Below are 27,516 nucleotides of genomic sequence, written 5' to 3'. Positions count from 1 at the left end.
ATCCCGAGGGAAAAGTCAGGCGTTTTGTTCTGCCAGCAGCTGGTGAGGACCATCAGTTACTTCCACTGCTTTGCCAGCCAAGAACGGGAGCTGAGAGAGTATGTAGGTCAGGTGACTAAGGTCAGCACACTGCTGCAAAACATCTGGAAGGCTGATCCAGCCACACTGCTTCCCTCACTGCAGGAAGTGTTTGCTATTATCTCTTCCACAGGTGAGAATCCTTCCTTCCTTCCTTTCTTCCTTCCAACATAGCTATGATACATGTGATTGCAGTTTAGAGGAATAAAAAAGTATATTAACAACCTTTATTTTTCTATACCGTAACTTTAGGGACACCTGGAATTAGTACAGATGTTCTCAAGAAGCTTAAGATATGAACACATTTGGATTTTATTCATAGATTTATAAATGTCTGCCTACAAGTAATGAAAAAATAGCATTTGCATTTGGCAGCATGGGACCACGACTTATACCTCTCCCTCCATAAATCTTGCCATTAATAGCAGGGTTGGTAGCACATGATTGAGCACACAGGAACAGTTGCATTGTTTCATTTTGGTTTTTCAGGGCCCTGCCAATAGCTGACTTTGATCCCTTGGCTTATTTCTCTCATTTGTATAGCTTGGATGTTCATCCAGCAATATTCAGTATTATTGGCACACTGATTATTTTCATTTTGAAGGTATTGGCCTCATTTTACACACTTGTCATTGCTTGGAGCAATTACCTTCAAATTCACTGATTCGAGGAGTGCATTTTCTTCTTCAAGGGCAAATATTGAAAAGCATTAGCTGTGAAGATGTAGTTGAGTTCAAGAATACTTCAAGCTGCAGTTTTTTTGTTGATGGGAAATTTTATTTTAGGGATATTCTCCTGAGCAGCCTAATGTGCAGTGTTGCGAGTGACTGAACTGCGGTGCAGCACAAAATAAACAAACAGCAGGCAGCAGTTTCAATTAAATAGCCACACTGACAGCATGCGTCAGTGAGCGATTCGAGCAGAGCCGCTCTGGGTCAAAAGGTCACTCTGCCTCTATTTCAGTGGCATTTTTCAGGTGAGCTGTGCTTTTAAAATGCTGGTGTCAAAACAACAAATGCACACAGATCCACACTCCTTATCAGATATTACAAATATAGACACGATACAAAATATTACAAGAAACCATCAAAGGCCAGATGTAGTTTTTTAATGCAGGGCTGTTCATCTTTAAAAGCAAATTTAGATATATTATTTAGGCCTACTTTAGTTATGTGTGCTCTGTGCAGCTGTATTATGTATGAAGAAATAGGTATTAAACCCCACTCAATATTGGCAGATACTCAATGTTAAAGACATGGGATCTGGATTGGGGGCTAAAAACTTGAATTCATCCCATTTAAGTGAAACACAATTTTTCCTTGACAGGAGATGGACAAAACAACAGGAATGGCTTAAAACAGTCGTTCCCAACCTTTTCCCTTAGAGGACACCTTTTCTATCATTGATTAAACTGACGTCCCCCGACTAAGTGACATATTTTATGGATATTTCATATTATATTCAATGCATAACAATAACAGTACAGAATAACTGACAAACTGTACAATTAACCCAAATAGTGAACACAATAAGTTTGTGTAAAACGAGTGATTTGGATGAATTTTAATCAGATTATTCCCTGTGAATACTGCATCAGAGATGAGTTTTCCTGTTTTTTTTAGGAACTTTTAATACAATTCTCTGTCTTGAGTATTTTTTAACAATCAGACATACTTAATAGGCTTCTTTTTTGACAACTTCAGTGTTTTCTTCTCCCTGATGCTTGGCCATTGATCTTTGGTTGTTTTAACTGCGTACTTTTCTAATGTGGGACGAGGCTGTTTAACAGAAAGGGAAGGCTCTGTGAATATAACTTGTGTTCAGGTCTTCACCGTGCCCTTATCCTGTGAGATTTGTTTTAAGTTTATATTTTAAATATAAACATCAATAATAATCCTAATTTTGAAAATAATTTAATTTAGTTTTCTTTACAGAAATGAGTGAAATGCTGAGATATAAGCAAAATGTATATTTAAAAAAAAAAAAAGTTGTCTTACACCCCTTAAAATCCTTAATTTGTGGTGGTATTTCTCTGCATTATATCACTGTTGGTCTAAACATTTCACAATTGAAACAATTGACTGGAAATGCACATTAATGTCCACTGATGCAAACAGAAAAGGTAGGGTTGTGTAATTCTGTACCATTTCTCCTCTCATTTATGTTTTTGCAGACCCCTCCTTTGACCCCTCCATTGCTCTGGCCAGCCTGGTGCAGCACATCCCCATCCAGATGATCACGGTGCTCATCAAGAGTCTCACCACAGACAACAATGTCAAAGATGCAAGCATGACTAAAGCACTCTGCAGGTGACCTCTCACACCTAATCATCCAAGATTAACGTCACCACATTATTTACACTCCTCATACTTACACTTCTTCTTTGTCTAGGATGATTGACTGGCTTTCTTGGCCTCTGGCCCAACATGTTGATACCTGGGTCATCGCTCTGCTGAAAGGACTGGCTGCAGTTCAGAAGTTCACCATCCTCATAGACGTCACTCTGCTTAAAATTGAACTGGTTTGTATAACTCCTCATTTTGATTTGTTATGGACCTGAGGAAGAAGCTAATCAGAGATTGTGTGCATGTTTTAAAGCTACACAGATGTTAAACTGCTGTAAATAATTAAGTTGGATTGCAGCATTTTTACCCAGGGATGGTAAAAAACCCCGTTTGGTATAAATGTATTCATGATTTTTTTTCCCCCTTAGGTATTCAGTCGTCTGTGGTACCCTATTGTGCGGCAGGGGGCGCTGGCGGTGCTCTCCCACATGCTGCTGAGTTTCCAGCACTCCCCTGAAGCTTTCCACTTGGTAAGGGATCTCTTGCCTCCTCTAGCCCATTTCCCCCTCATATGGCCATTTTATTGGTTTTCTCATTTTCTTCTCTTCTGGCTTAAATTACTTCAAAGCTGCATAGACTTCTTTTCCCAGAACCCCAGGCTCGCCACCGCTCTCCCACTAATGATGTGTGAAGCACTTAAATGCCGAGCAATGGCCCTTGAGTTGGCCAATTTCATTAGTATCTAAAAAACATGAACAGTCTCAAAAATACTCTGCAAATGAGACTGAACCCTCTGCGGGGTTCCCATATGTGCAGCTACCCTCTGGATGACCGCGCTGCAGATTTGTATGATTAATATTAGCGGTACCTTCCAGCACCACTGTGTCCTCAACATTTTTCTCTTCCCTCCATCCCTCACCATCACAGGTTGTCCCACATGTGGTGCATCTAGTCCAGTCCTTGAGAACAGATGGTCTCTCCACCAGCAAAGCTTTCTTGCTGCAGTTCACTGAGCTCATACACTGCATGATGTACCAGTACTCCGGCTTCCCCGAGCTCTATGACCACATACTAGAGGCCATCAAGGTAAAAGAGCATATAAGAAAATGTTGATCACCAGTTACCTCGAAAGGTCATTTTTTACATTGCATAAATAATCAAGAGCTTTAAGACTTTACTTGTAAACTTCTTCAATCTAATGATATATATTTTGTCTTCTCAGGATCTTCCAAAACCTGGAGAGGAGAAGATCAAACTGGTGTTGAATCAAAGTGCCTGGACGTCCCAGTCCAACTCATTTGCCACGGGTCCTCTGAGGCAAGTTGGAAAGTCTGAGACCGGCAAGACCGGCCTGGTCAACCTGGGGAACACCTGCTTCATGAACAGCATCATCCAGACCCTCTTCATGGCCACAGAGTGAGTCATGTATGCACACACTTGTTGCATTTTTATTAGGGCTGTCAATCGATTAAAATATTTAATTGCGATGAATAACATGATTGTCCATAGTTAAATGCGAATAATCGCAAATTAATCACACACGTACCTTAAAGGGAGATTTGTCAAGTATTTAATACTCTTATCAAGATGGTAGTGGGCAAATATGCTACTTTATGCAAATGTATGTATATATTTATTATTGGAAATCAATTAACGACACCAAACAATGACAAATATTGTCCAGAAACCCTCACAGGTACTGCATTTAACATAAAAAATATGCTCAAATTATAACATTGCAAACTCAAGCCCAACAGGCAACAACAGTTGTCAGTGTGCTGACTTGACTATGACTTGCCCCAAACTGCATGTGATTATCATAAAGTAGTCATGTCTGTAAAGGGGAGACTCGTAGGTACCCATAGAACCCATTTTCATTCACATATCTTGAGGTCAGAGGCCAAGGAACCCCTTTGAAACTGGCCATGACACTTTTTCCTCGCCAAATTTGAGCGTAAATTCGGAGCGTTATCTAGCCTCCTTCACATCAAGTTAGTATGACATGGTTGGTACCAATGGATTCCTTAGGTATTGTAGTTTCATATGATACCAGTATCCTCACTCTAGCTTTAAAATTGAGCCCGATACAACCTTGTTGCGTTAATGCGTTAAAGAAATTAGTGTCGTTAAGTCAAATTTGCTTTAACTTGTTATTATCGCGTTAACTTTGACAGCCCTAATTTTTATATTTGTATACTGAAACAAGCTGTAAGCTTTCAGTGTAGTAAGCTGTATGGACAGTCTGAGTGTAGTTAACCTTTTGTTTTTTCTCAGTTTCAGGCGGCATGTTTTATCGTTACATCTTAATGGTTCCAACATACTAATGAAAAAGCTCCAGCTGCTCTTTGCTTTCCTTGCACACACTCAGGTGAGTGTCGTCCTGTGTAATAGATATTAACTGAGTATTATTACTGATGACAACAACATTTAATGACACAAAGACTCTGTGGTGCATGTCTGTTTCCTGCAGAGGGCAGCATTCGCTCCCAAAAACTTCTTGGAAGCATCTCGGCCTCCCTGGTTCAACGTCGGCTCCCAGCAGGACTGTTCTGAGTACCTCCGGTTTCTTCTGGACAGGTACGATCGCACTCCAAGCAGATTGAATGAATCATAATAGGATTGTGTCAAGGTAGTGTGTCAATTTGAAATAATAAAAAAATTGCTTTTCTTTTATTGTTCCCCTTCGCCAAATGAACGAAATCAGGCAGAATTATACAATGTTAGTGCATCGTTTGTGTGTCACTGAATGCAAAATGGAAAAAAAAAATGTTAATGAAAAAGCGTTTGCTATTAACCTTTAATGTCTTCACTAAGAAAAAACAATGGATAAATGTTCTCTTTTGTATTACTTTTTATGTCCTTGGGGACAATACAAACCATGTACTGTTTTTCTAGTAATTAGGGCTGTCTCGAATACTATTTTTTGGACTTTGAAGCTTCGGTGAGAAATTCGAAGGAATTGGAAGCTTCGCGGTGCAGCAGGCTGACATGCTCTTCTGCCGCACTACTGTACACAAACACGCACCTCTACACCCAACAAACAGCGAAATTCATCTGAGAATAACTAATAATAATTTATGTTAAATATGAATAATATTGTGGGTTTCTTCCTTAATTCATGAGCTATTTGGGGATTTATACTTTATTATTACATATGTATATATATTAATTGTGCATTATTGCACTGCATGACTGTGCTTTACTGATTCAAACTGTACTTTCTCTAGAAGTAAATGATGTGACTGAAGGCTTGTTGATTTAGAAAGAATAGATGTGGTACACTATCACGGCAGTGGCACAAATTAAAATCCATGCACAGTTGTATTCTCTCTAATGTTGAGTGCCCCTTGTCTCCTGATCTCAAGGTTACATGAAGAGGAGAAAACACTTCAAGTCCTGGAATCAGTTAAGCCAAAAGTTTCCCCTCCTGTTGACACGAGCAGCAAAGACCCAACAGGTCAGACTTCTCCAGAGGACGGCGAAGAGTCGTCTTTGACTCCAGCAGAAATCAAACCTGAGAATGACGGGAGGACTATGATAGAACAGATGTTTGGTGGGAAGCTGATCACGGGTATTCGCTGTATGCAGTGCAACTGCATCTCTGAGAAAGAGGAGCCTTTTTCGGACCTCTCTTTGGCCTTCTGTCCTTCTGCCACCTCTCAAGGCAGCCCTCAACTTCAGGGGCCCTCAGAGGAACCCAAGGTTGGCTGTCAAGGATCCGTCAACGGCGGAAGTGAAATTCCCGAGCCGGGCTCGACCAAAGCCCCGGCTAGCAGCGTCCATTTTGTGCCAGTGACAAACGAGCCTCCCCTCTCTGTGCCTGACCTGGTGAACTATTTCCTGGCTCCGGAGATCCTGGACGAAGAGAATGCCTATTTCTGTGAGAAGTGTAGCTCCCTCCAGCGGGCGGAGAGGACCATGAAAGTGGTGTCAGCCCCCGAATACTTGATCCTCACCCTGCTGCGATTCTCATATGATGCCAAATGCCACGTCCGGAGGAAGATTCTGGACAACGTCACCATCCCGCCTCTCATGAGACTTCCTGTACATGCCCCTTCAATGCCCACCCAGTGTTCCTCTTCTACCTCCTCTCCTCTGCAGGTGGATTCTCCCGAGAGCAGCGAGAATCTGGCCAAGAAGCTCAAACCATCTCAGAAAGACGAGGAGGAAGAGGAGAAGGAGAGGATAGATGGAGCAGAGCAGATAAATGGAGGAGGAGAGACGTCAGTCCAGTCAGTGCCCTACGTCCTCAGCTCAGTGGTGATGCATTCCGGTATATCATCCGAGAGTGGCCACTACTACTCTTATGGTCGTAACATTAACGGAGCAGATGGAACGCAGCATCCAGCCAACCACTTTGCCCTCAAGGAGGATTTGGGGAACGGCCAGGCCGAGTGTAGCCTCTCCACTTGCTCAGCTCTCTCAATTCCACCTGAACAAGGAGAGGCACTGCCTAATAGTGGCCAGGAGGCAAGGGATTGGCTGCTGTTCAATGATAGCAGAGTGACATTCACAGCCTTCCAATCGGTGCAAAACATTACAAATCGCTTTCCCAAGGACACAGCTTATGTGCTCATGTACAGAAAGCAGGAGCTACCGGGGCAGAACATAAACGGGGGAATGATGGCGAACGGAATGAGATCGAGCGCTGAGCCTCCCCTGCAGAAAGAACTACTGGATGCTATAATCAAGGACAACAAGCTGTATTTACAGGTATGTGGGGGTGAACACGAAACATACTTCTCCCACATACAGGCATTGTGTTACCCATTTAAAATCAGCCCCTATAAATTGCACAAATAAATGCTAGCCAAGTGTGAAGTGATTAGCATTAGAGCAAGTATTTAATCTGCCGCTAAGAGGTTCATTGGATATTTTGGGTGTGCTTATTTTTCATGCTTTACATGCATTTGACGCATAACATCATTACCACTAACACCCTCTAAGCGTGAGGTTATTATGAAAGTGTACAAGATTCTCTCAGGTGGAAAGAAGCCGAGGAAATAACAGAGTGTACTTTTACAGAAGAGCCTGCAGAGTACAGGATGTTTTAACTGAACTTGAAGTCAATTCTGAACTGTCCTGTAGACGCAAGACGTGACGTGTAATTTCACGAGTCATTGGACTGTGGTGTGTAGAGTTGACTTTCCAGTGCTCTTGCACAAGAGGCTAAAGTATATCACCTCTAGAGGGTGCTGTAATAACATGAAGTCACAACACTGAATCACTGTCAGTCACATTTAGAGCAGCAGTGGGTGGAAGTGGAGCAAATATGATTTTTAAAAAAAAACAGTTAATTTTATAAAACGGTCACTATATCCTGGAAGTGCATGAGACAGGTAATCTGGAAAAAAATAATGTGCCTCTCTGTCCTCCGGTGCTCCTAATGGCATCTGCAAGTTTTCACAGACCGGAGGAAAACAACCAATCAGAGCCAAGCTGGAGTCTCTGAGCAGCTGTCAATCACTCGCGAACTCCAATTAAACAGCAAAACCAGGCAGCGCTGATCAAGTTTGAATCAATATTCTGTTACTGTAATGCTTTTTTCTTGCCTCTGTTTTCAGAAACATCTTGTAGTGTACTGTTTAGCTGTAAAATGAGAAAGTTTGTGACCCGACCGCCATGTTGAGATCAGTTGAGGAAATACCAAGCACCGCCCACCAGCTGGAGCAACCTTTCTCATTTTACAGTTAAACCGTACACTACAACATTTGAGGCGCGAAATAGGCATTACAGTAACAGAACATTGATTCATATTTGATCAGCGCTGCCTAGTTTGACTGTTTGATCAGAGTTCGCAAGTGATTGCCAGCTGCCTCCGTTGACTGAACAGCCAATAGGAACACTCTCTCTTTGAAATGACCTGTGATTGGCCAAAGTCTCCCGTCACGAGCTAGATTTTTTTTTTAAAGCCTGAAAACCGAGCCATGAGGAGGTGCAGAAGTCTAGTTTTCTCTCAGAACACTTGAATTACAATATGCTGAAAGGTTATTATGGAATTTTTGCCCAGTGATACCCAAAACATTCTGCTTACTGCAGGTTTAACTAATGCTAAATTAACTCTCTGGCATAGCTCATGTTTTGTATATGTTTTAGTTTACATGTAAAAATAATCCAACTCTGAAACATTTCTCTTTCCTCCACGCTGTCAACAGGAACAGGAGCTCAATGCTCGGACCCAGGCTCTCCAGGCCCCTTCATCCTCCTGCTCATTCAGGCCCAACGGTTCAGATGACAATAACCCACCGGGGAGCTGCGGCCCATCTGGTGGAGGTGGAGGGGGAGGGGGCTTCAATACCATTAGTAGACTGGTCTTCTGAAAGAAAGAACTGCTGCAGGAAACCCGGATGAACTGGCACTGGAGAGTCCTGAACTGAACTCATATGTCATACCATAGATGTGCATATAAACTCGTGAAAAGAGCACTGAAGTGATCTAAAAACATACACATACACACACAGAGATCATCTGTGCTGATTCTGATCCCGAATTTTGTTTTGTTCTGACTAAAATAGTTTTTAACACCACTGTTTCAGTCATCATTTATTTGATTTATTTAGATATTTTTTTTGTAATTGTAATCTTTCATTAATCCACCAAATTTCAGAACTTGAGATAGATAATACTTATTGGTGCAAATGTATCCTTTCCCTTAAATTAAATAATAATAAACTTTTGCATACATTGATAAATATGTGAAACTGGTTGAACATGCTCATGTGATCTGGCTTGTCACAGTGTTTATAACATTACCTCACACACATACACATATGCAAATCCATGCATGTGCTGTGCACACAGTACAGAAGAAGGCATTCAACTGTAAGATAAACAAGACTTTTTTTTGTCATAGTTCTGAACATCCAGCTCACAACTTTTTGTTTACTTTTTCTGATTTGCATGCAGCTTTTCTTCCCGAGCTGTGGAGTTTGATTTTCATTGATATATGAATCTTTTTTTTGGTGTGTGCTTTGCTGTGTTTTTACAGGTTTCATATCCCATGCAATAAATGTACATATGACTTAAAATATCATTCTGAATAATCATGGAATACAAAACTATATGTGGAAAAAAATATATTTGGGAAATCTCCAAGATAAAGGCATTTTCAATATGAATATTTAATGCTGTCCTCAAACTAAAAGGAAGTGTGATTTACAGAGAACTCAATTACAAACTGCTTGTTTAAACATAATTGACAGCATATTTTAATGTATTCCTCTGAGTTGATCATTCAGGGAGACGTTTGTGTTCATGCTGATTTTATGTGCCTTTTGATATTTAATGCAGATTTTTGTAGAGGGATTTGTCAGGATACACATCTCGGCTGTACTGTGTTAATATTCATAATGGCTTCACCTTTCCCTACAGTAAAAACAAAACAGTATTTGTTGTATTGTCTTACTTACCCAGGCAGGTTATTTAAGGTATTTAAAGTAGTATGTTGGCAAAGAGGTGGGCAGATGTTGGGGACTAAACTATCAATGTAATGGCTAACACATGACTATACAAATATTAAAAGATACGAAATTATTGAGATGAAAGGCAATTAATAAATACTCAATTGAGCAATGACGAGACGAAGCAGAAGATGATTTCTTGAAAGTGTGTACCAATTTCTGTGGAAATTAGCAAAAAACACCAAAGTGTGTTGTTATGCTTAAGCATACCTCAATGTCTGCTTGACCTTACTTGTCACATTTCCACAGCAGAGAATATATTGACCACTAGCAGCCATCTCTGGTGCTACATCTTGATTTGTTTTGTTTTTTGGATAGATCACCTACTGTACATAATTCATATTCTTTCTTGCAGTATATACAGACCTTGTCATCACCAGTGCCAGTTTTCTTCTGGGAGCTAGATCTAAGTGTGGCATGATGGATTTGCAAATAATAATTTTTTTTATTAATTAAATGCTTCAAAATGAAAATGTTACATTCAGTATGTTATTGATACTCCAAAGCTCAAGAATTCCACTCCAAAACATGCAGATTTTTTAGTATGTAAGCGACTGTTGATTAAAAAAAAAATACAGAACTGTACACTGTTGCATAATTCATCAAAATAGGGAAATTTTTCATCTTTTTGCTTTGATTGCAAAATATTTTTTCACACAAATGGAAGTGAGTAAAGCAGTGACTGAAAACGGAACTGGAAAATCACATGCAATCACTTACTATTCCCATGAGCACAGAACAAATGGCAGTTGTAATGTAGCAATAGCAAATGATTTGCAAAGGTGCCATTTATTGCTAATTAGCAATTGATATGGTAAAAACACTGCAGTAGCACTAAAGCTTTCAAAGGGCATTTGGAGAAAAAAAAAATCAATGATTCTCAATTATTAATCAACCAAACCATTACACTTTTCTCCTCAATTTTGTTGAAATGTTATCTCTTGGGGTGGTATTATATCATATCTAAATTGAATGTCATGGTATGATTTTATAATATTGAAAAATGCTTTTTGTAGTTGCATACATTGCATAAAGTACACATATTCATTTGGCATGTACTGACAGTAAATAAGGCCTGGTCTGTTCATCTAGTCTGGCTACAAATGAGTTATGCGCTGCCCACATAAACTAAAGATTTACAGCAACAACAGACAACATTAAAATCTGCTTCACAGACACAAATGCACCGCCTCTTACCCATACATCATGAAACCTGATGCATCAATAACATGGCACACAAGCTATTTGATGTAACACTTACACTGGGGTGCTAAATATATGGTATCACGAAACAGAATTAATAAACTGGAATTGGCATATTATGTCTACAGGCTTTAATTGCTCCCTATTTCTTCATCAATACCGAGGCTGTTGAAAGAGGTAATGTGCTTGTACAATGGCAAAGCCATTAATCACACAGTAACAGAGAACATCCTTTGGGGGAAGTGTTTACCATTACAATAGCATTCCAATAAGATTCCTCAGATACCATTGAGTCTACAGAGACCACGTCTTTGCTAGTGGATTAGACTAGTTGTGGATGCCATGTTGAGGCCAGTATATTGATCAGATCAATACACTTACGAATATAACCTTTATCTCACCACTGTGGTGTTGGACAATATAGACTATAAAACTACTGATCTATCTATCTTAGAATTCAGTTCAAATAAAATAATCATATGCTGACAGAATCTATCTCAGATATAAGTTTGTATGTTTCAAGGCCATGTTAAAAAGTAAAAAAAGACTCTAAATAGGCTATTTGATACTGAAAAAACGATGGTATACTCTATGTAGGGTGAGTAAAGTGGGACACTGCACCTAAGCTCCCGTGGGTATAGATCTACCTCAAACTCAAAGTCAATAAAACTATTGATATTTAATGTCTTTCTATACTAACGATTATAGTCTTTATTCATTATTCTTTATTTATTTATTATTATTTATAGTCTTATTGTTTGTTTGATGTTGTTTGATTCTCCATGTAACATCCACACATAAGCCTAGGTTTTGTAACAGCAATAACATTGTAAGTGGTAAAATTACTGAACATGGGATTGCACATTTAGCCTTGAGGGTTTTCTACATTAATTAAGGTGATTTTTAGGCCTTTTAACAGAGTGTCTTTTAACAGACCCACATTAGAAATTCAAGATTTGTTTGAGAAAACTTGGCATTAGAGTACTAATATATCTACCATTTCTTTTATGAGTGTGATATCTGCATTTTCTTTTCTTTTTTTTGGTTTGATTAGTACACATCCTGGGGATTTCGGGGTGGCACTGGGTTTGGATTTAATGTATTGGCTTCATAACACAATATATTCCAGAAATCTGAAATGCAAAAAAATGTACCACATTAGGCTAATTCCCCGTACAACAATAAAAAAATTTATCTCTAATGATACCACTATAGATAAAAGCCAAAATATGACACCTTAGAATAGGTAATGAGCACACTGCCCTTCCTAGTATTCTATGGTTTTCTTTAGGGAATAAACACGCATTATGGATAGTGTAGTTCACACGTGCAATGATTTCGTGGGACCTTTCAGTTCTCACTGAGGTGGGTCCTTTCTTTGTCTTCTCTGCAACTGTCTTAGTCCACTTTTTGTATTAACCCAGAGGCGCATGTGGCTCTATTACATCATGTTTCATCTACCAAGCCGCCCTACAGTCATTTGTTGTGTTTTGGGACGGAACACAAGGATTGTTGAACTACATGTCCCATGGTTTGAAGCTCTACGGGTTTTCCCTGAACGCCGCCACCGCCTCCCCATTCCGTCCTCTTCAAGTAGTATTAAAGCTAGCAGAGCTACAACGACGTAACATCCGGTACAAAACTTTCAAAACAAAATCTTCTAATGGCGGACATTACGTTGAGGAGAACATGTTGAAGAATGTGTTTTTGTGTTGTAAACATGATTATTACCTTGAAGGGAAAAGTATGTACGCGTGAAAATACATTTATTCTTTATAAAAAAAATTACGCTTTTACGAAATTAGCATAACTAGCCATACATGTGAAAGGTTGTACAAATGACCCAGCCAACCTTTGTATGTGGGGCCCATGTGGGTAGTAAATGGGCTGAAAAATGGGCCCTATATGGGATTGTCCGCGGGTTCCATAATGGCCCCTTGCCAATTGCCCTTGTGGGTTTCATGCAGGAGTACACTGGGTGTTATATGGGCCCAATCTGGGCAACATAAACCAAAACCCATCTCGGCCCCAGGTTTAAGTTCTATGTGGGAACTACATGGGGGCTACACGGCCTGAAATATGGGTTGTAAGTGGGTTTGTCCACAGTTTCCATGTTGAAAACTACTGGGAAATGCACTTATTTCCCAGTAGTGACCCAACTAGGACCCACACGGGTAGCCCACATGGGGAGCCCATGTGGGACCTACTTAGTTGATTCAAGTGGGCCCCAGATAAGATGCCCATTTTGGGCCCATACACACTTGGTACCCAGGTACCAAGTGGGGTCAGCAACCTTTACTATCAAAAGAGCCATTTTAGGCAAAAAAACCCACCGTTTATAGTCTAAGTATAAAGTATATAAGTCTAATACAGTGAGGGCCAAAGAGCAAATGTACTATGGAGTATTAGGGCCCCATTGAGGGAAAAAGCATCTGAGATTTACAGAATAAAGTCATAATATTACGACTTTTTTCTCGTAATATTATGAGAATAAAGTCATAACTTTAGGAGAAAAAAAGTTGTAATATTACGAGAAAAAAAGTCAGATTTCTTTTTTTCCTCAATGTGGCCCTAATACCCCGTCATACCGTCGTACCATTGACCTACAACAATGAAAAATAAAAATGAAAATGTAAACAAAAAACAGTTATTCATTTCCATAGGAGCTAAAGAGCCGCATGAGGCTCCTGAGCCGCAGGTTGCAGACCCCAGCCCCAGCATAACCCATGTGGGGCTCACATAACCATGTTAACTGGGGAATAGTTATAACTGCCAAATATCACCAAACAAAAACAAAAACAAAAACAAAATTACCCCTAAAATAATACATCAAAAACATCAGTTTTTTAGCCGTTAACATCGGTACGGTAGAGCCGTTGAAACCAACGTTCTGAACACAATTATTTTGAAAGAATCCCCCGACATCCGGTCTGCAGCCGTTAGTCCCGTTACCTTGACGCCGCCGTGTTTCCAGAGGAGGGAGAGTTTAGAGGAAAAGACGGAGAGCAGCCTGTCAATCACAATTAAGAGCAACCATGGGAGTAAACTGGTAAAGGAAGCTCGGCACAACCACTGTGTGAAGACTGTGTTTTAATCTGCGGCAGAAAACAACGACTAACTATGCACCGGTTCACTGTTGTGGGACGTCTGCATCTGATCTCTCTCCAGCTGGGACTCGCTCCACTTTGACGGGAACATTACTAGCAATGAGGCGTTAACACATAACAACAAGAAACTTAGCCACTTTCTGTTGCCTGCGCCTTGTTTTTTTTACCCCCACGGCGTCTCAGTTTAAACAAAACACACAAAGTCACCGCTGATATTTGTACAAAAGGCGGTGCCGCGGAGGTTTATATTAACTCACAAGCTCAGGATAGAGAGCTTTATTTGACTACAACTCGAGGAAAATCTGGTCGGAGAGCTGCCTGAGTCGACTTTTCGAAGGAGTGACGGTATTTATCGCTCTCAAAAACACTTTGAACTTTTATGTGTTTCAACTTCACCGTTTGAGCTTTTGTGTGTCAACTCCTTTCTTTGTTTTTCTGTTCAGGTACAAGAAGAAGACACTCCCAAAAACATAAACGAAGCCCAACAAGCAGCAATCTGCGCTCCAAGTCCAGAGAGAGCAAGAAGAGAGGAGCAGATATGAGTGGGGGAGATGTGGTGTGCTCAGGCTGGCTGAAGAAGTCTCCTCCTGAAAAAAAGTTGAGACGTTACGTAAGTGCACTTTATAATCCTATTTTGTTACGTTGTAATAATAATAATAAGCCAGTACACTCAAATGTGCCAGCTCTTCTTCCCTGCATACTCTTCTTCATGTGCACGGTTGAGAGCAGTGACAGACATGTGTAGGCCTCATCTGGTGTGCAACTCAACAAATGAAAAGGCTTTGTGACTTCTCAGTTTGTCCCTTACAGTAAGAGTGGCTTTTATCATGAGTAAAGTCACTCTTGCTCAAGGGCACTTCAACGGAGGCATGTTGTTGCTGTTTTTGGGGCTTTTCTTTGAGACAACCTCTTTGGCTAGTTTATGCCACCACACAGCAATGCAATCTTTACAGCATTACCTCTGAGGATTTAGCTTTTGTTGGACCAATAACACAATGCATTGATTACCTTGGGAGGCAGTGTAAAGCAGGTTGAGTATCCCTACTCAACCTGCTTTGCTCAGGGGGCCACTTTTGCAGTGACAGACATGTGTAGGCCTCATCTTGTGTGCAATTCAACTAATACATTTTCTGAACATGAAAGGCGTTGTGACTTCTCAGTTTGTCCCTTACAGTAGAATGGCTTTTACCATGAGTAAAGTTTATGCCACCACACAGCAATCCAATCTTCACAGCATTACCTTTGAGGATTTTGCTTTTCTTGGACCAATAACACAATACATTGATTACCTTGGGAAGCACTGACAGAGATACTCAACCTGCTTTGCCTGGGGGCCAGTTTTGCAGTAACAGACATGTGTAGGCCTCATCCTGTGTGCAATTCAACAAATAAGTTGTTCTGAACATTAAAGGCGTTGTGACTTCTCAGTGAGAGTGGCTTTTACCATGAGTAAAGTCACTCAAGTTGCTCAAGGGCACTTCAACGGAGGCATGTTGTTGCTTTGTTTTGGGCTTTTTCTTTGAGACAGCCTCTTTGGCTAGTTTATGCCATCACACAGCAATCCAATCTTTACAGCATTACCTTTTGAGGATTTTGCTTTTCTTGGACCAATAACACAATACATTGATTATTACCGTGGGAAGCAATGCTTGTGCAGTCAGTGACGGGAATACTCAACCTGCTTTGCCTAGGGGCCACTTTTGCGAAATGACAGGAGGCCAGGGGCCAGTTAATAAACAAACATTAATAATATGTATCTATGAATAAACATTAAAAGTCCCTAGAACTCATCTTTATTTTCAAATTAGCTGACTTATTAACTTATAAACTTAGCACAAGGATTGACACTAGGTCTATATGACAGATATATCAGATATTTTACTGCATTTATTAGCTGCAACTGCATTTTAGTTGTAAATGCTTTAGTTACATTTGAAAGAGTTCATATGGCATTAAACATAACTGGAACCTCTTCCATCATGCAATCACTCAATCGTTGGAATGATTCATACACATAGATAGATAGACAGATAGACAGATAGATAGATAGATAGATAGATAGATGTACTTTATTGATCCCAAATTGGGAAATGATTGTGTTACAGCAGCAGGTTATCCAGGCAATGCACAGGAACAGTGAATGTAATGTACATATCAACACTAGAGATACATCTATAGAATATAAAAAACTATTATGTAAGGGATAATGTACAGAGAACTATCATGTCAAGACCACATTGGCCTGTCTGGGTTTATTTCGCAATGACCCGCTAGCTGTACATTATCCCGCTTATTACACGGTTACTTACTTAAGAAATCAATAATTTGACACAAAAACGGTCCGCCAGAGTGCCCATAGCAACGGTCTGTTGTAGAACGCCGTGATTGACCAATCAGAATCGAGTATTCAACAAAACTTTGTAGTAATATACACTATAAATATACCAGACTACAACAACTAACATAGAAAATATAAACACAGAATAACTTAATATAAACATTAGCAAAGTGTGCAAGTTAAAATGTTTGTTTTGAAAAAAAAAATTAAATGAGGTAGTAAATGAATGTGCAAATTCTACATGTGCAAGGTTATTGCAGGATGGTTGAAGCAAACGAATAGCACGGATCAGATCCTCCCCTGGCACTTTTATTTAAATCAACAAGCTCTATTAGTGTAATGTTGATGCTTTTTTAATGCACTCTTGCATTTATTTTCATTGTGAATTAGAGAATGGTTTGCTGGCCACCTGGCACCCTATAGCCCACGGGCTGAAAGTTGAGTATCACTGTGGTAGATAGTCACACTACTGGTTAAATGATTTACAAAACAATTGCAGAATAAAGGATGACCACAATCCTGCAAATGTCAAACAGTGTTTGTAAAACCTTGTCAGATATGCATATTGTAGTTGTGTGTCAGAGCTACTGTAATTATTAATGTTTACCGCCCAAAAACCGACTGATACACTTTCACATTTCTCATGCTACTCACACATGCCACTCAGTCTTGCAGTCTTTAAAGTAATACAGGACATAATTGCTGGGGACAATACATGTCTCTTTCTCTGCCATTCATTTTTCACACTGGGAGTGGGTTATCACTGTTTTCTATGCGATTCTCTCTGCTTATTTGTTGTGCACTTGGAAAAAGAAAGTCATAGCCGACAGCAAAAGCAAATAGCTTCAGTAGCACGTTAGCTGTCAAGTCTACATGCTTTTCTTGTGGATCAGTGGATATCTCTGTTATTGATATTTGAATTACAAGGCCCGCAACTTGAGAGGAGGGATGTTTTTGCAGAAACCACAGGTCCAATGGGGCGTTTTTTTCTGAAAGCAATAAAGCTAAAATCGAGCCACAAAGACAGGATTTTCACAGGGCTTTCTCACATTCATTACGGATAAAAGTCTGTTTTGATGTGGAGGAAGTCCAAATCCTAGATCACTTACTAATTGTGAGCATCTTGCTTGTGTTGGTGTATGCCTTTATGGGTGGTAATCACTCACAGCTTATTTATCACAGGATCAACCATTTTTTTGTGCCAGAGGTCACACTGAGGCTCAGTATGTGGTGATGAGAACATAACATTCCCACTTCAGGACGTTCTTACTCCTGCATCCCTGTAAACCAAGTTTCAGCTATAATGACAGAAAATAGCTCTTTCTCAATAGAGTAAACAGCAGGCCGATGGAGGACTTAATTGTTCTCAAGGGGATATGGCAACTAGCTGCACTAGTTTTATAACTGTTTTCTGGACTCAGTAGCACAGAATAGCCAGGAGGCCATCCCACAGTGTGTTATGAGGAGCATGGGAACGGCTCTGATGTTGCTTTTATAGAGAAGATTTTGAGTGGTTTACGGCTGATCAGCAAACTACATTGCTGTTTGTTTTTATAGTGTTTGCAAACAACCACGTTCTTTTGTTCTAGCAGCTTTTTACTGTTGAGAAATTTTGCATTGTGAATTAATGGTTAGCCATTACAAGCCAATACGTTATATATGGGAAACATGGGAAGCCACTTTTCACTGTTTGGGGGTTTTAGCTCCCCACACCACCACCACCCCATTTCCTTTTGTGACTAGATTGTTACGAGGTTTGTCATAACAGGTGGTGAAGCACATCTTAAGAAAGAGTTGGCTGCTGAGGCCCAATTTAAAAAAAACAAAAAACGTAAAAAAACAGTTTAGACCCAATGATGATTGTATTCCAAACTGCATTTCTATATTTGGTTTATGGTGGATACCTGAGCTATTGGGCTTAAACATTCCAAAAATTGTACCTCCTTGACAGATGTTTTATGTTAGTCTCTTAGCATCAAACATGAAGGTCTTTTCAGTAGTTTTTCACCAAAGTTCAACAATGAAATAGGCAAATCCAGCTTTCCTCACCAACAGCAGTTTCTATAGTAGAATATAGTCCACGCCGATATGTCGGCACATATTAGCTCTTTGCATATATGTCCTCCCAGTACATTTTTGGGTCACAATTAATTTACTTATTTTATGTGTTGTGTAAAGGAAATTAATATTGGGTGATATATCATTATCAGAAATGTGCCCGCTACAACCTAAAAATAGCAAGTTGCGCTAATGCGTTAAAGAAATTAGTGCCGTTTTTATTAAAGTTTAAAACAAATTTGCATTAACTCGTCATTATCGCGTTAACTTTGAGAGCCCTAGAACAGATACATTTATTTCTTACCTTTTAGTACCATGTAAAGCAGAAGTAAAGTCACAAAAATCCCAATCCCATGAGCTGCCTAGAATTCTATGAAATCTAATAATACTGATTAACAAAAAAGTGCGTGGTTGTGACCAGGTTCCTCATCCTGTGAACGGTCACGCTTGGTCACATGAGGCTGTGTAATCTGTGCTGACATCCGTTTTTTTGGCGACTGACAAATTGTCCAGCTGTTACCTATGTAGCAACTCACCACCAGCTGTTTGAGTTGATGCCCAAAATAAAAAGAGAAGTTGATTCTTTTCTAAAATAGAAACCATGCAGCCGCTAATGAAACATTGTGGTTTCAGGCTGGAAAGGGTTACTGGGATAATTTTAGGACTTGTTTTGGTATCTGAATGTAAGTTACGTTTGATGGCAATCATATGATGGGGTCTGTTGCCAAAGTTAGGATGGCTTGTGATTACCGCTCTGATTATCGGCCATAGTAAAATCTTGTGGTTCTGTCAGATGATGCTATCTTCATATCACTGGTACATAGACTGAATCAGTGGCTCTCGGTGATGTCTCTTGAGATGAAGACCACTATAGTTTCCTATCCTATGAGTTAGTTAACTGCATTCACCTGGAATCACATACATGTTAGATCAGAACAGAACCCGGTGAGCTGTATGAGAAAATGAATACAACCCTTCGGCTTTGTCTCTCTCGGGGAGGAGGATGTAGTGATGGTGAAGTTCTGCTTGGCAGGGACAATGGTCTCCTGACACTGCTTTCTTCCTCTGCCATCATTTGAGTGGATTTTAGATGTGTCAGACACTTGGAAGACAAGCAACAGCAGTCTTTGCCACATTTCTGCTGGCTTTTTCTCCACCTCGGCTTTCAATTAAAACCATATGATACACTAGCTTCAAGATCGCCGCTTCAGATTTTTGCTCTACTACTTGATTTGTTTCCCACCAGCTATTGAGGGTCTGCTCAGAAAGTGGTGACATTACAGTCAGATTCCCACAGATATCAGACTGGTTTAAAATGATCAATTACTGTATTAGAAAACTATTATACTGTGTTGATCATTGGTGCGAACTAGGGGTGGGGAAAAAATGTATTCACCTTTTCACATTCATGTTTTTTTACGATTTTGAAATAGATTTTTTTAATACGCGAATCAATATATTTGTTTCATTTGAGTCCTATATACTGACATTTATGTTAATTGCATTCAAACGGCCCCGAAGGAGCTGACCATGGATGTTTAAAGAGAATGAAGCTTACGGGAGAGCTAACAGAAGTATACACAGGTGAAGTATTTTCAACCAGTTTGAACCCAGGCTTTGATGTGAATTGTCCAACAGTTGTCCTATCTTATTCAAACAGATAATCAAGATCATGTAGTTAAAAGAAAACCCTCTCCAGATCACTGCATCTGTTCTGAAACAAGTGGAGCACTCTGTGTTGCTAAAGTACGAGTTACAATCGTATGTGAACACGCCACTGCCTTGAGCTCTCTTTCATAAGCCCCGTCCCCAGACTGAGCAGCAGTAGACTAGAAGCCGGGGGCCCCTGCTTACCTGATTAACCACTCAGGGCAAAGTTTGCCCCTGAGGCCCTGCTGCCGATTGGTGGAGCTCAAAGGTGAAAGCAGCTCAGCAGACCTGCCTGCGTCTGAGCAGCCCCAACCATCACAGGCTGGACACAAGCTAGAAAATGTTGCCTATTATCTATTCATTACCAATGAAGTAAGTGTGAGTGAAGTAAGCGTGACGAGGCAATATTCAAAACCTCCCAGTATTAGTCAGTCTTCAGTTTTTTCTCATTCCATCCGTTCTGAGTGACGGATTGAAATCGGTCATCTCTTAAACAACTCATTTAATAAACAGAACGTATGCAGTATGTACGATACAGCCTCGGTGATTGATTAATTCATTGGTGCAGTCTGAATTCTCTGGGAAAGAGTCGACACTTCCTGTCCATTAATGTCTCCTTCAGGGGCAGCATGAAGGTATCTAACCACAATTGCTTTTGTAGGACTTTTCCCAGCCAGAGTTTGTCATATAACTGTATCCTCTGCGGTTTTACATTTCATTGACACTGCATTTTCCATCTGGTTCGCCTTTTCCTCTTTCACTTCTCTTACCTTTTCAATCTGTGAATTTCTGTCAAGGTCCACTTGTAAAACCCTCTTCAAAAGAACAGCTCGGAGACGGGCATCTTCACGACATCTGCAGTGTGTTATCAGAGGGGTCTGAGGAGATGCAGGGATGAAGTTGCAAGGATGTTTTCAGCACCACTCTGTTGAGTAGGGCTGCACAATTAATCCAAATTTTATCTAAATCACAATATGGCTTACTGCAATTTTCAAATTGCTGGAGGAGGCGCAATATTTGTTAAAGGCAAAATGTGTGTCAAAATACCATTTTTTAAAAAAAATTAAATATTGTGGTGCTGCAGAGATGTCCTGGATTACACATTATATTCTACAGAAAACATCTTTGTTTGGTACAGATCCCCACAAAAATCACACCATAATCCTTTTAAATGTTTTTCAATGAAAATGAGAATAATGATGTAAAAATTATCATTCCCTTTTTATAACGCAAATAATATCGCAATTACATATTTTTTCAAAAATGTGCAGCCCTACTGTTAAGAGTAAGTGTGCATGTGATAGTATATCGCCACATGATATCAGTATATAAAGATGAGCAGACTGATGGTATGTCCAACATAGACCAAAATGTTTGATTAGTTCTATCAATTAAATAGTATCTTTCAATTGATCATATAGTACAGTACATAGTTGTCAGGAGACCCAGCTTTAAAAATACATATTTTCATCTCTTTGGTAAATATGTAAAATTACAGTGATAATGATTTTTGATTATATTATTTAGCCCTCATTTGGTTGGGCACTTCCACAGTTCTTTCCACTCACTGCACATAGCTATATGGACCATTATAATCCCTGTAGTCCATTGGCATGTACCACTAGAAACAGATAAAGATTTGGTTGTACACTTCATCCAGCCCTTAATAGGGCCTCAGTGCTGGAGGACAGGGCTGCTGGTAGACCGGAAGAAGGAAAATATTGAACTCTGAAGGTCCTCCTCTGATGGCTGTAAAGGGAGACTGAGGACACAATCCATGCTGGTCTTGAGTCCTCTCAGCTGAGGGAAAAGGCATTTACTGTATACACCACTGTGGCCATAAGCCACTACTTTTGTCTGTCTGTGGCTGACTGGAAACAGTCGTCATTTGCAACGTAATATGTACGCAACAAATATGACGGCGGTCGAAGGAAAACAAAGCCATAGCTCATTGATTAAGTAGAGGATTCATTAAATCTGCTTAGCAAGTGGAACAGAGAACAAACACTCACTTTCTGTTAAACCCCCTCCCCACATGCTTGAAGAAACAAACAAACAAGCAAAGTGAACAGGGTGAAACAGAGGGCTACTTGTGCAGCATTAGCCTCTTAGGCTAACTTAGAAAAATTACTGGACCGTGTCCCGGCTGCCACAACGACGCAGCTCTCCATTTGGAGCGAGCAGACTACTGTTGTGTGATCTGCCACAGCTTGAAAATGGATTGCATGTGCCATTAATTATTCAATGTCCATTACAAACAAATAACCATTAAATATTCATCTCTGTGCTACTACAATAGTTATCCTTACCGGCCCACTTTTGTCCCAGACACAGACTATCGTCATTGTGATATACATAGGCGTATCAGTTGCATCGCAGTCAAACTACTAACCAGCGTTTCAAAGTTAACCTGAAAGTACCCACAAAGATGTTGGAAATCAGATCAGTACATTCCATTTTGTGATCATTTTATTAGCAGAGCTTTGCTTGAACACACCGAGTATGTTTTTGTTTTTCAGTTATTGAAATCTTTTATGAACCAAACTGGTGTTTAGGCCTTTGTTTCAAAACACAATAGAAGTGAACACGATTATGTCTCTTGTTTTCTTCTGGATATTTTTAGAGGGTAGTAAGCCTGAAATCACGCTGTTGCATCACAAAGGAAAACACAGCCACAAACACGAAACAGCCAGTGAGAGCAAAGCCCTCTGAAAGTTGGCAGTGCATAGTATTTTTGTGACACATGGTAACTACAGCACCAGTGTTTTGCAGCCTCACATAAATGAGATTATGTTATGAAATGTTGTAATGAACATCGTACTGATTGCTGTTTTGATTTTAAATTAGGGCTGTCAAAGATTACGCGATAATAACGCGTTAACGCAAATTTGTTTTAACACCACTAATTTCTCTAACGCATTAATGCAATAGATCTTTCGGAGGTTGTAGCAGGCACAGTCTTAAATTTACTGGTGTCATATGAAACTAGAAAAACCTAAGGAATCCATTGCTACCAACCACTTCATACTAGCTTGTTGGGAAGGGGGTTAAATAATGCTCCAAATTTGCACTAAATTTGGAGCTGTCATGGGTTCTATGGGTACCCACGAGTCTCCCCTTTACAGACATGCCCACTTACTTTATGATAATCACATGCAGTTTGGGGCAAGTCATAGTCAAGTCAGCACACTGACACACTGACAGCTGTTGTTACCTGTTGGGCTGCAGTTTGACATGTTATGATTTGAGCATATTTTTTATGTTAAATGCAGTACCTGTGAGGGTTTCTGGACAATATTTGTCAATGTTTTGTGTTAAGTGATTTCCAATAATAAATATATACATACATTTGCATAAAGCAGCATATTTGTCCACTCCCATGTTAATAAGAGTATTAAATACTTGACAAATCTCCATTTTAGGTACATTTTGAACAGATAAAAAATGTGTGATTTAATTTGCAATTAATCATGGATAATCTTGCGATTAATCGTGATTAAATATTTTAAGCGATTGCCAGCCATATGTGTTATCTATCTTTATGTGACCGCAGTTTTGAGAGTCTTGAAAACATGAATTACACCAATCACTCCGATATCTATTTTGGATATCTCATTGTCTCTCTGTGGTCTTTACAGCATTGTTTTAGAGTCCCACAAATCTATGTATAAACATAATGCATATGCACAAATACCATGCATGCATATGGCATTTCCCACACAATCTGGTATTTATAAAAGAAGCATGTGTGGTGAGAATGTGCGCACCTCATGCATACTTCAGACCAAGTGTGAAATGATAATGGCAAAGATGAGATTAAAGATATGGAGAGAGTCTTATAGTAAAACATAGTTTGTTAATTTTTTTTGCCAATTCCTATCATTGCGTTATTATTTTTTTAAATCTATACGGCAATCTGTAACATTTCAATCGAAAGTGCATTTACAAGCTTAATTTTAAATAACATTAAGAGTGGTGCATATTATCATTCTTTATATTTACATTCATGCCATTCTTAGGGGTGTAACGACACATCGATCTGGATCGATATATCGATTCAATGATCAACGATCCAATATCATTCCCACTTTATATTTATTCTTTTTATGGATAAGAATCAATTGTTTTTCATTTCAACGTCTGGAAGAGCTCAGTAATGAAATTGTCAAATCATATTTTAGTGGCTTTTTGTGAGTTAATATAAAGGTAACTGATTGTGTTAAATGGGCATATGATGGCAGGCCCCTGAGTTGAATCAAAGAAAAACCGTATCATGGCAGACTTTGTCAGTTTCACAATGAATTGAATGCATAAAACAGAATCAGGCGTACGCACAGCTATAAATTTGAGTTTTATGCATTTGTCTCTTGGTGTCTTTGTCTACCTGTTGTCTCTGTTGTTGCCATGTGGTCACCAGATCGCTGTCTTGCAACATTTGTAAGTACCAGCTGTATCAGAACAATGCAGATAGTTTTGGAAGGCGTCAGGTCCAGCTTTTGTCTTAACTTTCAATCGCATACACTGTTCCTTTCACAATCTCTTGTTTGTCATGTAAACAAGATATTGCCCTGCATAACTTTCCATGCAGATTCTTGAGCAATGGAAGTGCTTTTCAGAGTGCAGTAAGCTGTTGTTTATACCAACACACACCCATTTACAGTCTCAAAATGAAGTTGATTGTTTAGCTGCCATCTTGTAAGCTTCTCTAGTCACGGGGTATAAATGTTCAACAAGCTTATTATGCTATTGGTTGTAATATATTTACTGGTGCATAATGAAGTCATTAAAAGTGTTTCAGTACATGCAACGTTTGCCTCGTGAGTGGCGCTACGTGCTGACTATGCACAAAATGTTTGAATTCTGATATTGTCGTTGTTTCCTTCTTTAAACTTAGTTTGTTGCCTCAGTGGACCGCTGAGATTGTTGGCTTGAATTTGGTAGGTCAGGGCTGATATGGAGCATTTTGTAAACAGATGTGTCTCTCTTTGCCTGGTGCAGCTGTTTGCCGTCCTGTTTGCCAAGTCCACCAGCAGCTCGTCGGCTCACAGTGGAGAACTGGTTCTCATGCAGACTTGGTTTTCCTGTTTGAAACTGGGAACCGATTCTGAGTCGTTTCTGTTGGAATATGATTTTGCTGAGTTGTAAAATGATCCTCTTGTGCTATTTGTCACCGTGCCAAGTCGAACAGTTTCAAGTGCAGCTATTATTAAATGCAGATGACGGAAATCTCTCAACTATTTGGCAAGGCTAATTGTACACATCATCATGTGTGTTTTTTCCATTAGTGATTGTCATATACATCGATGTGACATAGATTCAATTTCGAGACGGTATTTTCTCCAATCAAAACGTCTCACATACTTGCTTTACATTGTTTCTCGTGTTTCAACTGTTCAGCTAATGACACCAGGCAGTAAAAATAGTGTGTCATAAGGCTGCTTTCTATTTCCAGAGTTGAGTTGTAGTCTGTTCTGGACATAAAACAGGGCTGGTAGGAGAACACAGATGGCCAAAGATGGTCTACATTAACCAGACAAAGAGGCTGTAGAGGTCTCTGTTCCCATCAGATTGGTGTGTGTGTCATTTTGAAAAGAGAAAAAAAAGGACAAACAGAAGTTGGGCCAAATTTATGATAATGTGCATTCCCTGAATTCTTGCAGAGCAGGGGAAACTGCTTCAAGGCTAATGTTGTAGGGCTATAGATATGTATGCAGTGACATGCAGGCTGGGATATAGCGCAACGGCAATCAATAACGTTGTCATCATTGTTGAGGAGAGTGAAGAGAAAGCAAAACGGGATGAGAAAGACTGGAGTGCTTCTCAAAGCAACACCATTAGGCAGCCTCCAGTGAGAGCAGCTCTCTGTTCTCTCCCTCTTTCTTTCCGTTCCCAGTGCTTCTTGGCAGGCGCAGACAGCAGGAATGTGAGGTTGCTCTGTGCTCCTCTTTGCTGGTCTTGCTGGGGCCGTGAGCGCCTGGTCCTGGGCTGCTGCTGCTGCTGGTCGTTCAGCTTTGGCTAGGATGGGCTGCACTGCACTGCACTGCAATGCAATGCAATGTAATGCACTGGCCGATTGTTGTTTCTGCAGCAACGGGAGGGAAGAGGAGCCGCTCCCTGGCGCCCCAGCAAGGCATGGCCGCCCCTTCCTGTGTGAGGCGCTGATGGCTACCAGATGGCGGTTGAGGAGAGAGGAGAGAGGAGGAGGGGTCCTATACTCTCCCTCTTTTTCTCTATTTATCCTTTCTGCCTTTATATTGTTCTTTTCCTGCTTCTCTTCTTGCAAAATCTTTCTTCACCTCATCTATATCTTTCCTTGCCCCTTTTGCACGAACAAGCTAACTGTACTTCTAATAAAGGAGGATGAAAAGGGAGAGTGATGGTGAACCTGATGTTGCTGCTGGCATCCAGGCTTTATACACCAAGTTGTGTTTCTCTAGGTGTTACATACCCTGAGACACAAAAAGATGACTCACTTGTGATCAGTGACTCACTGAAGAATGGTATACTTTGAAAGCATGACGCATGCTCTCTTTAAATGTAACATTTTAAACATTAAGCTTTATTGTCACCATAGCTGCAATCACCATAGAAGTCTGCACACACACCTGTTAAGCAGGAGCTGAGGTGTACATGTGGTGCTTGAAGTCATGAGAACTGAGCTGGGTGGCCTCACTCTGAAAGCCTGCTCCTCATCAACAGGAGGCCCTCTTAACTCATAGAGACCACTATCACCTCTTTAGCCGAGTCTCCAGGGTACATGCATGGTTACAAATGACTTAACACACCTACTTGATGAAATTAGCTCTAATGGCCTTGTTTTGAGGATGAACCATTTGTACTTTTATGCAGCCTCTACCTCAACTAGCTCTACAGAGACATCAGATACATTGCATGCTAATATTAAATTACATCTTTTCGCCAGAAGATCAGCATGCTGCATTTAATCATCCTATCTTATCTTAAGAAGACTTGAAGTCTTTGGCTTAGAGATGAAAAATAAGTAATTATGTGCTACTATCGTAGGTTGTCTCATGAAACATGGTTACTAAGTAAGCTGGATATCTGAGTATTAGGGCTGCACAATTAATCATCATTTTATTGAAATTGCAATATGGCCAACTGCAATTTTCAAATCGCAGGATGAGGAGGAAATCGCAATATTTGTTTATAAAGGCGAAATATGTGTCAAAATACCATTTTTAAATCAAATATTGTCGTGCTGCAGACATGTCCTGGCCTGCACATCATATTCTATATATTCTTTTTTTTTTTTGCTTAAAGGTGAATTGAGCAATTAATTAATTTATCAAAATAGTTATTGATCTTGTTGATTGATT

At 39.9% G+C, this 27,516-nt stretch overlaps 2 protein-coding genes across 4 annotated transcripts in view; both read left to right on the top strand.

Annotated features, from left to right (window-relative positions):
* Positions 1-10,406, top strand: part of usp38 (ubiquitin specific peptidase 38) — a 15,331-nt gene extending 4,925 nt beyond the window's left edge. The window contains exons 2-11 of the mRNA XM_074629396.1: positions 1-211; positions 2,252-2,387; positions 2,470-2,599; positions 2,792-2,893; positions 3,291-3,449; positions 3,586-3,779; positions 4,638-4,731; positions 4,834-4,940; positions 5,729-7,076; positions 8,519-10,406. The exon at positions 1-211 is cut by the window's left edge and continues 480 nt beyond it. Coding sequence (XP_074485497.1) covers positions 1-211; positions 2,252-2,387; positions 2,470-2,599; positions 2,792-2,893; positions 3,291-3,449; positions 3,586-3,779; positions 4,638-4,731; positions 4,834-4,940; positions 5,729-7,076; positions 8,519-8,683 — 2,646 coding nt within the window. The 3' untranslated portion in view covers positions 8,684-10,406. The remainder of the gene's footprint in view (positions 212-2,251; positions 2,388-2,469; positions 2,600-2,791; positions 2,894-3,290; positions 3,450-3,585; positions 3,780-4,637; positions 4,732-4,833; positions 4,941-5,728; positions 7,077-8,518) is intronic.
* Positions 10,407-13,976: 3,570 nt separating this feature from the next.
* Positions 13,977-27,516, top strand: part of gab1 (GRB2-associated binding protein 1) — a 68,018-nt gene continuing 54,478 nt past the window's right edge. For 2 of the 3 annotated variants that reach the window (XM_074629391.1, XM_074629390.1), the window contains exons 1-2: positions 13,979-14,478; positions 14,577-14,743. In XM_074629391.1, coding sequence (XP_074485492.1) covers positions 14,672-14,743 — 72 coding nt within the window. In that variant the 5' untranslated portion in view covers positions 13,979-14,478; positions 14,577-14,671. Of the gene's footprint in view, positions 14,479-14,576; positions 14,744-27,516 lie in introns of all 3 variants that reach the window. The other variant, XR_012593249.1, reaches the window with a different exon arrangement.

This window comes from Sebastes fasciatus, chromosome 3, assembly GCF_043250625.1.
Source record: "Sebastes fasciatus isolate fSebFas1 chromosome 3, fSebFas1.pri, whole genome shotgun sequence".
NCBI lineage: Eukaryota > Metazoa > Chordata > Actinopteri > Perciformes > Sebastidae > Sebastes > Sebastes fasciatus.
The sequence above is the reverse complement of the archived record's forward strand: the minus strand, read 5'-3'. Positions and strand labels throughout refer to the sequence as shown.